Below are 11,038 nucleotides of genomic sequence, written 5' to 3' on the forward strand. Positions count from 1 at the left end.
AGATTCTCAGATGTATATATTCAGTACTGAGTTGTACAATGTTACTGCATTTTATGTTGTGTCTGTGCTTTCTCTGGTCCATTATGAAATTCCTTTATCATACACATGGAAATATTAACACAGAACAGTATCTCTCTCCCACCCTCTGTCTTTTAAGCAAAGGGATTTATTCCTAGGAGGTATGCATACTTAGGATAGAACATCAATTTAGGCTAGGATCCTAAATATACTTACCCTGGGAGTAAGCCCCAGTGAACACCATGAGATAGACCTGAATGAAGATTACATTGTACATTATTTTTAATGGTACTCTCAGCTAACATAGTTGTTCCGAGGGTAACATGAGATTCCCAGCTGACTTGGCTGCATACATTTACATGGAGGAGAGAGCAGGAGTGGGGTGCTTAATTCTACCATGCTGACTAATTTCCATCTGCACATATTCTCCTTTCCAACAGTTTTAATCCCCTACTTTGCTAGGCTTTGAAATGCTAACTCTTAAACTATGGTTTGTTGCCCTACTCAGCCTTTGTCTGGCAGATGATCAAATAAACTGTGTTTTGTTTTTTGCATGTTTCACTCCTCCTCTGTTTGCTTCCTTCCCTTATCCCAGTTGCCTTTGCAGCACTGAAGTATTGGAATTCAAAGAGACTGGGGATTTTGATGACTCTTGCCCATTCTTCTCTAGCTTGATATTACCCATGAACAACCCATAGGTTTGGATTTGCACATAATGACAGCTACAGTTCACAACCCAACAACAACCCATGAGTAGTCTTTGTGCATTGTTCATAGTTAAACCATAATTCCAAGTTTGCACATAACAAGCTATGATTCAAGAAACCATGAGTAATTAAGTATGTCTGACTTGGGGAAGAATGACGGGGGCACTTACAGGGAAATTTGATGAGCACATGTGAGATTAATCACGGAATCATGCCACTATAAGGGACCTTGAAGGTGAGCTTGTCCTACTTGCTGTTCAATGCATGATAAGAACTGGAAAATACAACTCGAGCATCCTTGTCAAATAGCTGTGCAGCCTCTCCTTGTGCCTCTCCAGTGGAGGAGAGCTCATCACTTCCTGAGGCTGTCTGTTCCACTGTCAAGCAGCTCTTACTATTAGAAAGTTTCTGTATCTCTGCAATGTCCACATTATTATGTTTAATCTAGTGACTTGGAGATAATTATTTCTTGAGAAATAATTCAACAGAGTATGAAATACACAATGCATGATATCCCTGTCTTGCCATCTTTAATTAGGGTCTCTGTTAAATTTAGTTCCTCCTGGACCTTTTGAACTCCCTGGATTGGGCATGCTGGCTGGGACTGTCTCCAGTGACCAGATTGGAGAAGGGTGTTACAGAAATTTCAACCTGCACATATTTTTCAATTACTCTTGCAGTACAACCTATTCATGTCCACTCAGAAGTAAGCCTCACTGGGTTCCATGGGATTTATTCTTGGATAATTGTGTGTAGGATTTCAGCTGCAATAGACTGTCTATGGGCCAGTTTATATAACTGAACTTCTCTCTGCAGCTTTGCATAGATATAGAAGCCTGTGGATCCAATTGCCATTTCCTTGTTTGTCCCCAAACCTGGGGTACTTCCAGGCAGATAGCAATTAATGCTACCAGTGAAAGGGCATTATAGAGCTATATTTCCCTTTGTTAATGGATTGCTTGTGGTTTAAAAAATAGATGGGAGTAATATTAGGAGAACACAGGAATGTTACCAAGAGAAGAAGCTGTCATTTGTACCCTTTTATGAGGTGAGACAATTGCCCAATAAAAGCTTCATCCAAAAGCATCCTTTGTCAGTAGCCGCAGTCATGGTGATGCCTCCCAGCTCTCTGTTCGCACTAACAGCACTGCATAAACAGGATCTTTTGCCACCTCATGCAGGCTTACCTATTTGGAAATAGTTGCTTTTTGAACTATTTCCAAATATGTGTTTAAAAAACACTTAGGTCCTGCATCCAACATGACACAAGTGGACCTCTGCTCACAAGATGCTATTGCAATAGCCTGGGTTCATATTAATAATTCAAGTATTTCTCCAACATCAGTATCTACTATCCTATCCCTAGTACTGAAGAAAGGGCTGAATTCAAAGCCAGCACAGAATGATCTAGTATTTCAGCCATTGTTTGGGCGCCTATTTCCCAAACTCCCGACTATTCCCAGACTCAGACCATGCTGACACCTTAGGCAGTTCTCTCTGCAGGTCCTGCAGAGAAAGATGTTTGGAGAAGTAATGCAGAAAGAGGACCTTGGCAAACTGTTAAGAGACTGTTTCCTAGGGTAGCTCAGATGCCCTGCTCCAGCATCTGGAGAGTACATGGATGGATGTTAGCATTGGTATGAGGAGGTCAGCTTGGTGGGCGGCTGCTAAGGTCCCAGTAACCTGCAGGGACAGCTACTGATACCTGCTTTCACTCTTTGCACTAGCAAGATTCACCACTTAGGCCAAGTATATAAATCCCGAACTTCTGCTGATGTGCAAGAAGTAAAACAAGACAGTTCCTGCCTGTAGGTTTACAAACTAAAAATATGTGACAAACAAGCAAACAGGATGGGGAGGAGAGAGAAGAAAATTAAGCAGCTTTTCAGCAGGGCTGCTGGAATGACTGTTCGTTTCCCTTTCATCTCCCTCATCTGCTGGTGGTGACGGCTGAAGGGGAAGGAACCTTCATTTACTACTGTTTGTCAATTGCCAGAGCAAGATGCATGGGTGGCAGGTACCGCTGCTGCAACAGCCAGAGAGAGAGGAAGAGAGAGCTGCTGCTTGTGGCCACCGCCGCTTGGAACAGGAGGTGAGAAGTAGCAGTGGCCATCACTAAGTTAACGCTTTTGTTATGACATACAGTCGACTTCATATATGGTCAAATTCTCAGGATGGAGCTGTCCTCTCTCCGCAGGCAGCTGTGCCGGCAGCAGCTGGTGCTCCCAGCAGCCATTGCATGTCTCTGGTGACAGCAGCAAGAGCAGCCTAGGAAGAGGCCAATGTGACTTGTGGACATTTGTAACTGGCTGAGGCAAGAGAAGGTGCTTAACTGATTTTTACTGTGCTTTCAAATGCATGTGAAGTTGAACTCCAGAGCAACTAAATCCCACTTCCAGTTCCTCACTTTGGGAAAGGGTTGTATCTGCATTCGATCAAATCAGTTACAGTGTTGTTGAATTGGTTGTTTCAAAAGGAGGAAGAAAATCAAATTGCCCAAAATGTCAGCATTGCAGCCTTAGACTCATTACTGTGGTGCATTTATATCCCCTCTGCCTTCCTCTTTCAAGGAAACCAGGGCAGCTTATATAGCTCCATTTTATCCTCACAACAACCTGTGAGGTAGGTTAGGCTGCGAGTGACCCAGTAAGCCTGGCCCAAAGTCACCCAGTAAGTTTCATGGCCAACTGGAGACTAGAATCCATATCTCCCAGGTCCCCAGCCCAACACTTTACTCACCATACCGCACCAGTTCTCAGTCTTAAAGTGACAGGGCCTATTTTTTGATCACTAAAAACATACTTGCATTTTTCTTCCAAGTGCTTTCTTGGCACAATGCAAGATGTTCTCTTTGACCCACAAAGTTCTTAAATTAGGGTTAAGGAACCTTTTTCTACCAGAGGGTTAATTTTGGAGATGCTCTCTAGGCTACATTCCAGTATCAGCCAGGGTCAGAAGCAAAAACCAAGTGTCCAGGGCCAAAATAGTGCACATTTTCTGCCCATTGTAGTGAGAAGAAACATTTCAACTTTTTGAATGGGGCTGGGATATGCAGAAAAGCTGGCAGACCTCCAAACAGTGGTTACAGGAAAGGCCAGGGGATGGGTACAGACAATATGGGCCACTCCAGAAGGCTAGACTGAAACCCAAGAGGCTAGATTTAGTTCTGACCTGATGTTTCCCACCCCTACCTTAAATAAAAAAGAGGAGTCATTTGGAACTTTTCACAAAACAGAGAAGCCTCACTGGGTGACACAGAGATTGCATTTCTCACAGATTGCCAGAATGCAATATTATCCCAGCCATATTCCTCTGTCCTGCAGCCGCATCAGCTATGTTGACAGAATGCAATGTAAACTGAGTATGTCATTTTGAAAACACCCAGGATTTCCTTCCATGCTCGGGGAATCCTCAGTTAGTTGTTGGTAAGACAAATACAAAGCAGCCTTAGAAGCAACAGAAATTTCACTTCTGTTTGTGATTTTCTAAGATTAAGATTCAGCATGCATCGAATGATTCAGATTCAAATATCTGCAATGGAGAGGAATGTGTTCTCAGACATTCTGAGGTAAGTTAAACTGAATTGCAAATAACCGGACTGTAAATAGTCAAATAGTTCAGACTGTGTACTGCATCAGAATCGTTGTTATTCTGTCTCATTGCTGAAAAGACATCAAGACCATGCACAACAATTTAAAGAAATTTAAACCTTAATACAGTAAAAAAAGAGAACATTGAGGCAGCAACACATTATGAGTCAAAAATGCAAAAGACTGGTTAGTTTTTTTCCATTGCTCAGTCTTATGGATATTAAAGTTCAGTGAGTTGACATTTGAGTAAGAATGAAAATTGCTGCCTTGAGTTTTTCCCTTGTTCCCAGACATTCACCTCTCACCTTTAAATATTTTTAATGGGGAAAAGATCAAGAATCAATTCACCAAATATCAATTGGCAATGAATTCCCTAAATAAGGAACAATACCTGAAAATGCATGCAGATATGAAGCAATAAAGTACAGGCTTAAGGCCTACACTTTAAATAAATAACACAATCTTTTGTGTAATGTGTAAAGAAAAGAGTGGAAAATAGGATATTTACATGCAGGGAAAAATACGATGAGTCTAAAACTGGAGACTTAGGCAGCAATCCCATGGCTTTTAGGACTTAATGGTCACATTAATGGAACTCAGTAGGTTTTAGGGGTTAATCCTGTGCAAGTTTAGGTAGAAACAGGTTCTAATGGACAGGAGAACGCTGGGGTTGTACGCCTTTGAACTTGCATATTATTGTGCCTTTAAGGTCTGCATAGCCATGCATAGGATTACACAGGCTGCTATAATATACACTCTCTCCTGGGAATGGATTGGTGACTGAAAGGTATCCTGACTCAGTTGAGCTGAAAGACTCAAAAGAGCTGAAAGACTCAAAAGGCAATCTCAGCTCTGGGACACTAAAGATGGAGACAGCCTGATTTCCATCCCCGGGGCAGAGTTGAACCCCAAGGAGGTTTGAGGAGAACTGAAATTCACTGGTAAGTATAGCATTTTGGCTTCTCAACTGTGCAATATGTATACCTTCTCAAAAAGAAACCCCGTTCTGCCTGTCACTGAGTTGGTTGGTGAGCTAGAGATTGTTGTGAGGCTGGCCTTCGATTGATGAGGTCCTGAGGAAAGGAGTGGGCTAACGGGGGCGGCAGTTCCCCTTCACTCAAGGAGAATAGAAATCCACAGGTGAGGAAGGAATTTCCATTTCTCTCATCAAGTATAGGGGGCCATCGTGTCCTCTGGTGGACCAACAGACCCTCTTCTGCTTCAAACTAGTCCCTTCCTAGGGCTTCAGCTGCTTGGAAAACGGGCTTTGCCCTCTTGCAGAAGGGAATGGGATGACTTTCTAATGTTGGTAAGAGTGCGAGCAGAAGACCAGATGGCTGCCTCCGTCTTCCTTTTCCTGGAAGGCTGCTGAAGTTGCTATCGCCCTGACTGAATGTGCCAGGATCACCTCTGGAACTGCTTGGTTTCTGTGGGGTGTAAGCCATGGTCATTCTCTGTCTCTCTGTCTCAGCTGTTGGGCCATGTACGCTGGGGAGATGATGGCTGCTGGGAAGATAGTTTTTAACCTCGGTATCCCGAGGGAAGTTGTTTACAAGGGGTCAAAGAGCATCTTCCTTAGGGCCTTCAGGATTGCGTTCAAGCTCCTTGTAGTTCTGCAGATAATAGGGAGACCAGGATAACTGGGGACAGCACTCTGAGGATGGGCCCTTATTGGGCCCTTGTCCGCATTTTAATGTAAACTGATGGATTTCACACTTCCCTTCCCCAGTGCATGAACTAAAATGTGGGTTCTGATTTGGCATTTGCACTTCTTAACTTTTATGGTACAGTTCATCCATCAAAAATTCAATGATATTCAGACAACCACCCATCCGCTGGACCTCTATCTTGTCAGGATTCTGTTCCCTTTGGTGGGCCTCAGTCCATTACTACGTGAAGGCATCATTTCTACAGTTCCATAACCATACTGGCTCAGATGATTAGGAGAAAAACTGAGTGTTTTTTTTAATTAATGGCACTTTATGCCAAATCTTAGTGAGTTCACAAAAGGGTTCAAATGCTGTTTGGTGGTGGTGGTGGTGATGATGATTGCAGTTTATGTGCCAAAGCTCTGAGAAGGACCACAAAATAAAAACCAATTTAGCAAAACCTAGTGATAAATCACAAGGTGTTATTTTGTAAAGCAAATCAGTAGTTTCAGACAAGTAAAACTAATTTTAAGATGGACAAGTGCTACAGGTTCAAACAGAAACTTACAAAGTAACTTTCTAGAATCAACCATGAAAGAAGATATGGAACAATTGTCACTGTGCCTCCTCCTGACTCTCAGAGTTTGCCCAGAGAGGTACCATGCAGAATGGTATTGTGAAAGCCATGGAAAAATCAGGGTAACTAAACAAATGTCCTCTGTCCCTTTCCATCAAGATTTGGGCACTTCCTTCAGTGCTCAAACCAGGCCTATTCTGAAATTAAATGGGTTCTGATACTCAGTTTTATCAAAAAGTACCTGGAACTGGACCACTACTGCCTTTTTGAGTACTATGTCCAAGAAGAGATACATGATTTGAAGATAGATGTTACAATTGTAATGGTCCAGAGTGGATTGTCCATCAAAACTTTTTTCTTGATGAAGGCTGGAATCACAGCTTCTTGCATGGAGGTAGAAATCATCTCTCAGACACAAACACATATCCCATTTGCCTAGTTATACTCAACCAAGAAGGGCAAGAACTCCAAGTACGTGACTTCATCCTTGGTGTTGGACTAGATCTGGGGAGGTCCAGTTTCAAGTCCCTGCTCATCTATGAAGCTCACTGATTGATCTTGGAATAGTCACTATCTCTGAGCTTATCCTACCCCACAGCGTTTTTGTGGGGATAACGTGGCAGAGGGAGAGAACCATGCAAATGTATAGAAATGTAATAAATAGATAATCCAATCATCTGTCTGTGGATTCCTTTAGCATTTATTTGGGTGAATCATGTCGTGTCCCTTCCAACACATAGCTTAGGTAACAGGCCAGGTGAGAACCTAATGTAGGCATCTTGATTCATGCTAACTTTTCTAAAAAGTTTCACCTCTAAAAGAGAACAAATAATGTGTTAATCAAATGACCATGTGCATAGCAGTGAAGCCCTACCAATTCATATTGCTTAAGGTCTCTGGTATGAAGGATGATCCTAATCCTTCACCATGGAGGAAGAGGATTGGCAGCTGAGTGGCTGTGCAAACTGGACTTACGACTCTTTGCTATTATTAACTGCGACCACTACGTGGATTGAAATGGTATACTTCTCTGTGGAGCTGTGAAGAAGAATGTGGAGGACTTTAATGGTCCTGTGGAGTTCTTGATAATTAGTTTGTGCTGGTAGTTTCTTCTAAAACAATAATAATCCAGAATTAAATTTGATCATTGCACCTTGATGGTATTATTTAGTAACAAGAACAACAATGGAAACAATGCACTGAATAGTTAACTGATCTGTAATAACTACACAGAGATAATATTTATTGCATGCACATGTGTGACAATACATCTGTTCCATACTTCAATATCAAACTGCTTGAAAGTATGTGGAGGTTCTTATTTATGGGTGTGTTTAAGCTGAGAGATAGAAATAGGGCATCTGCTTCATGCCAGTCACTTTCCACATCCAATCCAGAAAGGAATTCTCATAACAGTGGGAAGTAAAGATCACATGTTCCTTTTTTGCTGATGATAGCAGATAAAGAACTCATTAGGTGCACCTTTGAAGATAAAGTGAGGGCTTTAATTGGGAATATACTTTAAAATATTACCACTTTTGACTTACCTTCATAAGTTTAAGGAATAATTCATGCAGCTGTGGTAACTTGGTGACAATGCTGATCTCTTGTTTTATGGTAGGTGCTTGAAAATGGGGTTTCCTCACCCAGTCACTTTGGGTTATTTATTTATTTGATTTATATGCCATCCAATTGGCCATAGGCTCTCTGGGTGGTTTACATACAGTCAGAACCACAATAAAAACAACAGTACAATAAAACAATAACAACACTAAAATCAATAAAATTAATGATATGGATATATTATGCAGGAATATGTAAAGCAATGTTTCTGCTCTGGTCTCCTTCCTCTTTGCTTTTACTCTCCTGCTGCCCTCGTGCTGTAAAGTTACACATATTGTCTTGGGCAAGATTTATTTTCATTTAGGTTCTTTTCCTTATCTCACTTAGCTTCTTATCACAGCTTCTGCTGCCCTCCAACTTTCTATGCAGATTTAACCATACCATTTCCAGCCTATTTCATAGCCATTTGAATACTGCCTATTTACTTATTCTATCTATAATATTCTATCTATAATCTGTAAAATATATATTCACTTACTTTAAGCTTTCTTCTGTCTTATTAATGTTCCTTCTTAGACAACCATTCCCCGCCCAAAGCACACCTTGACCCTATTAAAGAGCCCAAGAGATGCCATTTGAGTACACATGAACACAAAGGGATGTGGTAAGAAGGACGTCTTCAGGAGTACTCTTGTAAAGAGACAGTCACTACCTCCTATACCTAGACAGTCAATTGGTTTTCTTAGATGTTATAAGACTGTAAAGGCAAGGATTGAACAAAGGTAAGCTGCATTCTTTGATGTACCTTATCCATGTAACTTTGCACCAGAAGTGAAATCCATCCAGCAGAAATGAACTAAGTAGCATTCTGAACACGTCCATAAACTGCACCGCAGAACTTGTGGCTTCCAAACCGTTGTAGATGCACATAATTTTATTCATAAAGCTCTTGCAGGAAGGTCACAGGGTACTTCTGAGGGCTCTTCCGCATTACTCTTTTGGCCAAATTGAAGAAGACCTTCAGCCACTCAGAGAAGCTCCACCAGATGGCACTGCATGGACACAATGGCGACAAAGCATTGTTTTTTCACCACCATATCTTTCACTGCATTGGCTTGAAAATGTCCCCATCTTTACTAAGATTCAGGCTGGGTTTTCTGCTACTTGTATGAAAAGACATCTCCCTGTTTGCTTCATAGCTCTCAAGTGCCCAGTAAACCTAATTGCTGAAAAGCGGGAAAGGATACTAATCGTAGACCCATGCTTATTTAATTTTATGTAAGGGAAGAAAGGATGGAGAGTAGAATTTCATGCAGGTCCTATACTTGGTTAGGATTAGGGTTAGGATTTCAAAATCCTAGGTCTGTGGTTCCTTCATTTTAGTTTAGCACAAGCTCTGAATGGTGATCTTGATTGGTGGTCCTGAAACATTTCACCAAGCACAACAATATCTGAATACTATATTATAAAAATTTTACAATTCCTGGAAATGGTATCTTTGTGAACCAATTCACATAACAGTCTGCATCAGGTAATAATATGCTAATAATATGCCATTTGATGATGCACAATTGAATGTAACCACTATCTATTTTTTAAAAAAAATGTGTTGGTCTTATCATGGCTGTTTATAGATTTGTCAAGTGTAAATTAGATTATATGCAACCATCTGGTGATAAGATATCATAGCAGAGGCAGAAACATGGTGGAAGATGATCCAGTGGAAGGATCCGCTCTACCATTTACTTTACCTTATCAATTGAATAATTTGTCACCCAACCATATATGTCTATTTTGTTACTTTTTTGGTCATAGCAGAGCTTTTTACTCCCAGGAATTTCAGATTTCTATTTTTATTGGGAATCTTTAGTTTTATTAATTGTAAGTCATTTTGTATTTGTTTGGGATTTTTTGAAGTTACTATTTTATTTGGATGTAAATTCCCTATGTAAGGCAGAAGGGTTGTATATAAGTGTAATTATTAAAGAAATGGAGATTCATTATGGTTTATAGCTTGCCTGGGACTTGCAAACATAAGTGTCTTTTGCTCTACACTGAAGACACTCTTATTTTGGTGGCTTTAAATGTGTAATTATAGCTCCTGCCTGTAATAAAAATCACAGTTTTTGCATTATAATTTATGATTTGCATTGTTTTATACCCTTGTTGAAACCTGTTCTGAAAATAAAGGCAAAAGAATGGGTGCAGGTTGTTCTCGTCTTTGAATGACTTAGTTTTAACTTGGTAGATCCCAGTTGGTACAGTTGGTTTTAGAAAGAGAAAAAATCCAGATGTAGTAGCTTTGTCTCCTTCCTCTTGCTCATGCTCTTTGTTAATCTTTGGCTTCTGCGTGCATAAAGACACATACATGTCTTTCAGTATTTCCACAGCCTTTCCAAGATGCTCTTGCCAAGCCATACTTCAGCCTGTCGCCTTCCAGCTCCATGCAAACACCACACAGTCCACACATTCCTGCAGTGCAGTAGCAAGCTTTCACATTTCTTTCAACGAGAAGCATAAATTACTGTCACAGGAAACAAGGTTGAAGTCACTGCTGAAACTCACATTCCCCTCTTTCTATTTGCCACTTTGTTCTATGGAGCAGGAGGACTCTATAAGCACATATTATGGTATTGCAATAACATGGGAGCAATGCGCAACAATGTATTATTAATTCCACAGGAAAGGATCCTATTTTTCCTCCTTAAAATGTTGGCGCCACTTCTGTTTCTGCCCACTGACATCCATGGGAATAAGCAAATGCAGACATTCGTCTTACAGTTATGCTTTCTATCCAGTGAAAGCACAATGTTTAGTGCTTTGTGGTGCCCCCCCCCATACCTCAGGCTATCGCAAAATGTTTTGTGCCCTGATGCGAAATGGCAAATGGCATCCACCCACCCATGTCAAGGTACGTAGTACCCAGAGCCAGCC

General features: G+C 41.0%; 1 protein-coding gene across 1 annotated transcript in view; it reads right to left on the reverse strand.

The window, feature by feature from the left end:
* VGLL2 (vestigial like family member 2) overlaps positions 1 to 8,955 on the reverse strand; it is a 43,762-nt gene extending 34,807 nt beyond the window's left edge. Inside the window, exon 1 of the mRNA XM_044425933.1 lies at positions 8,910 to 8,955. Within this exon, the coding sequence (XP_044281868.1) occupies positions 8,910 to 8,918 (9 nt within the window). The 5' untranslated portion in view covers positions 8,919 to 8,955. The remainder of the gene's footprint in view (positions 1 to 8,909) is intronic.
* Between the last annotated feature and the right edge of the window lie 2,083 nt (positions 8,956 to 11,038).

The sequence above is a fragment of the Varanus komodoensis genome, unplaced genomic scaffold (assembly GCF_004798865.1).
Source record: "Varanus komodoensis strain SLA01 unplaced genomic scaffold, ASM479886v1 scaffold1, whole genome shotgun sequence".
In the NCBI taxonomy this organism is placed as follows: Eukaryota; Metazoa; Chordata; class Lepidosauria; order Squamata; family Varanidae; genus Varanus; species Varanus komodoensis.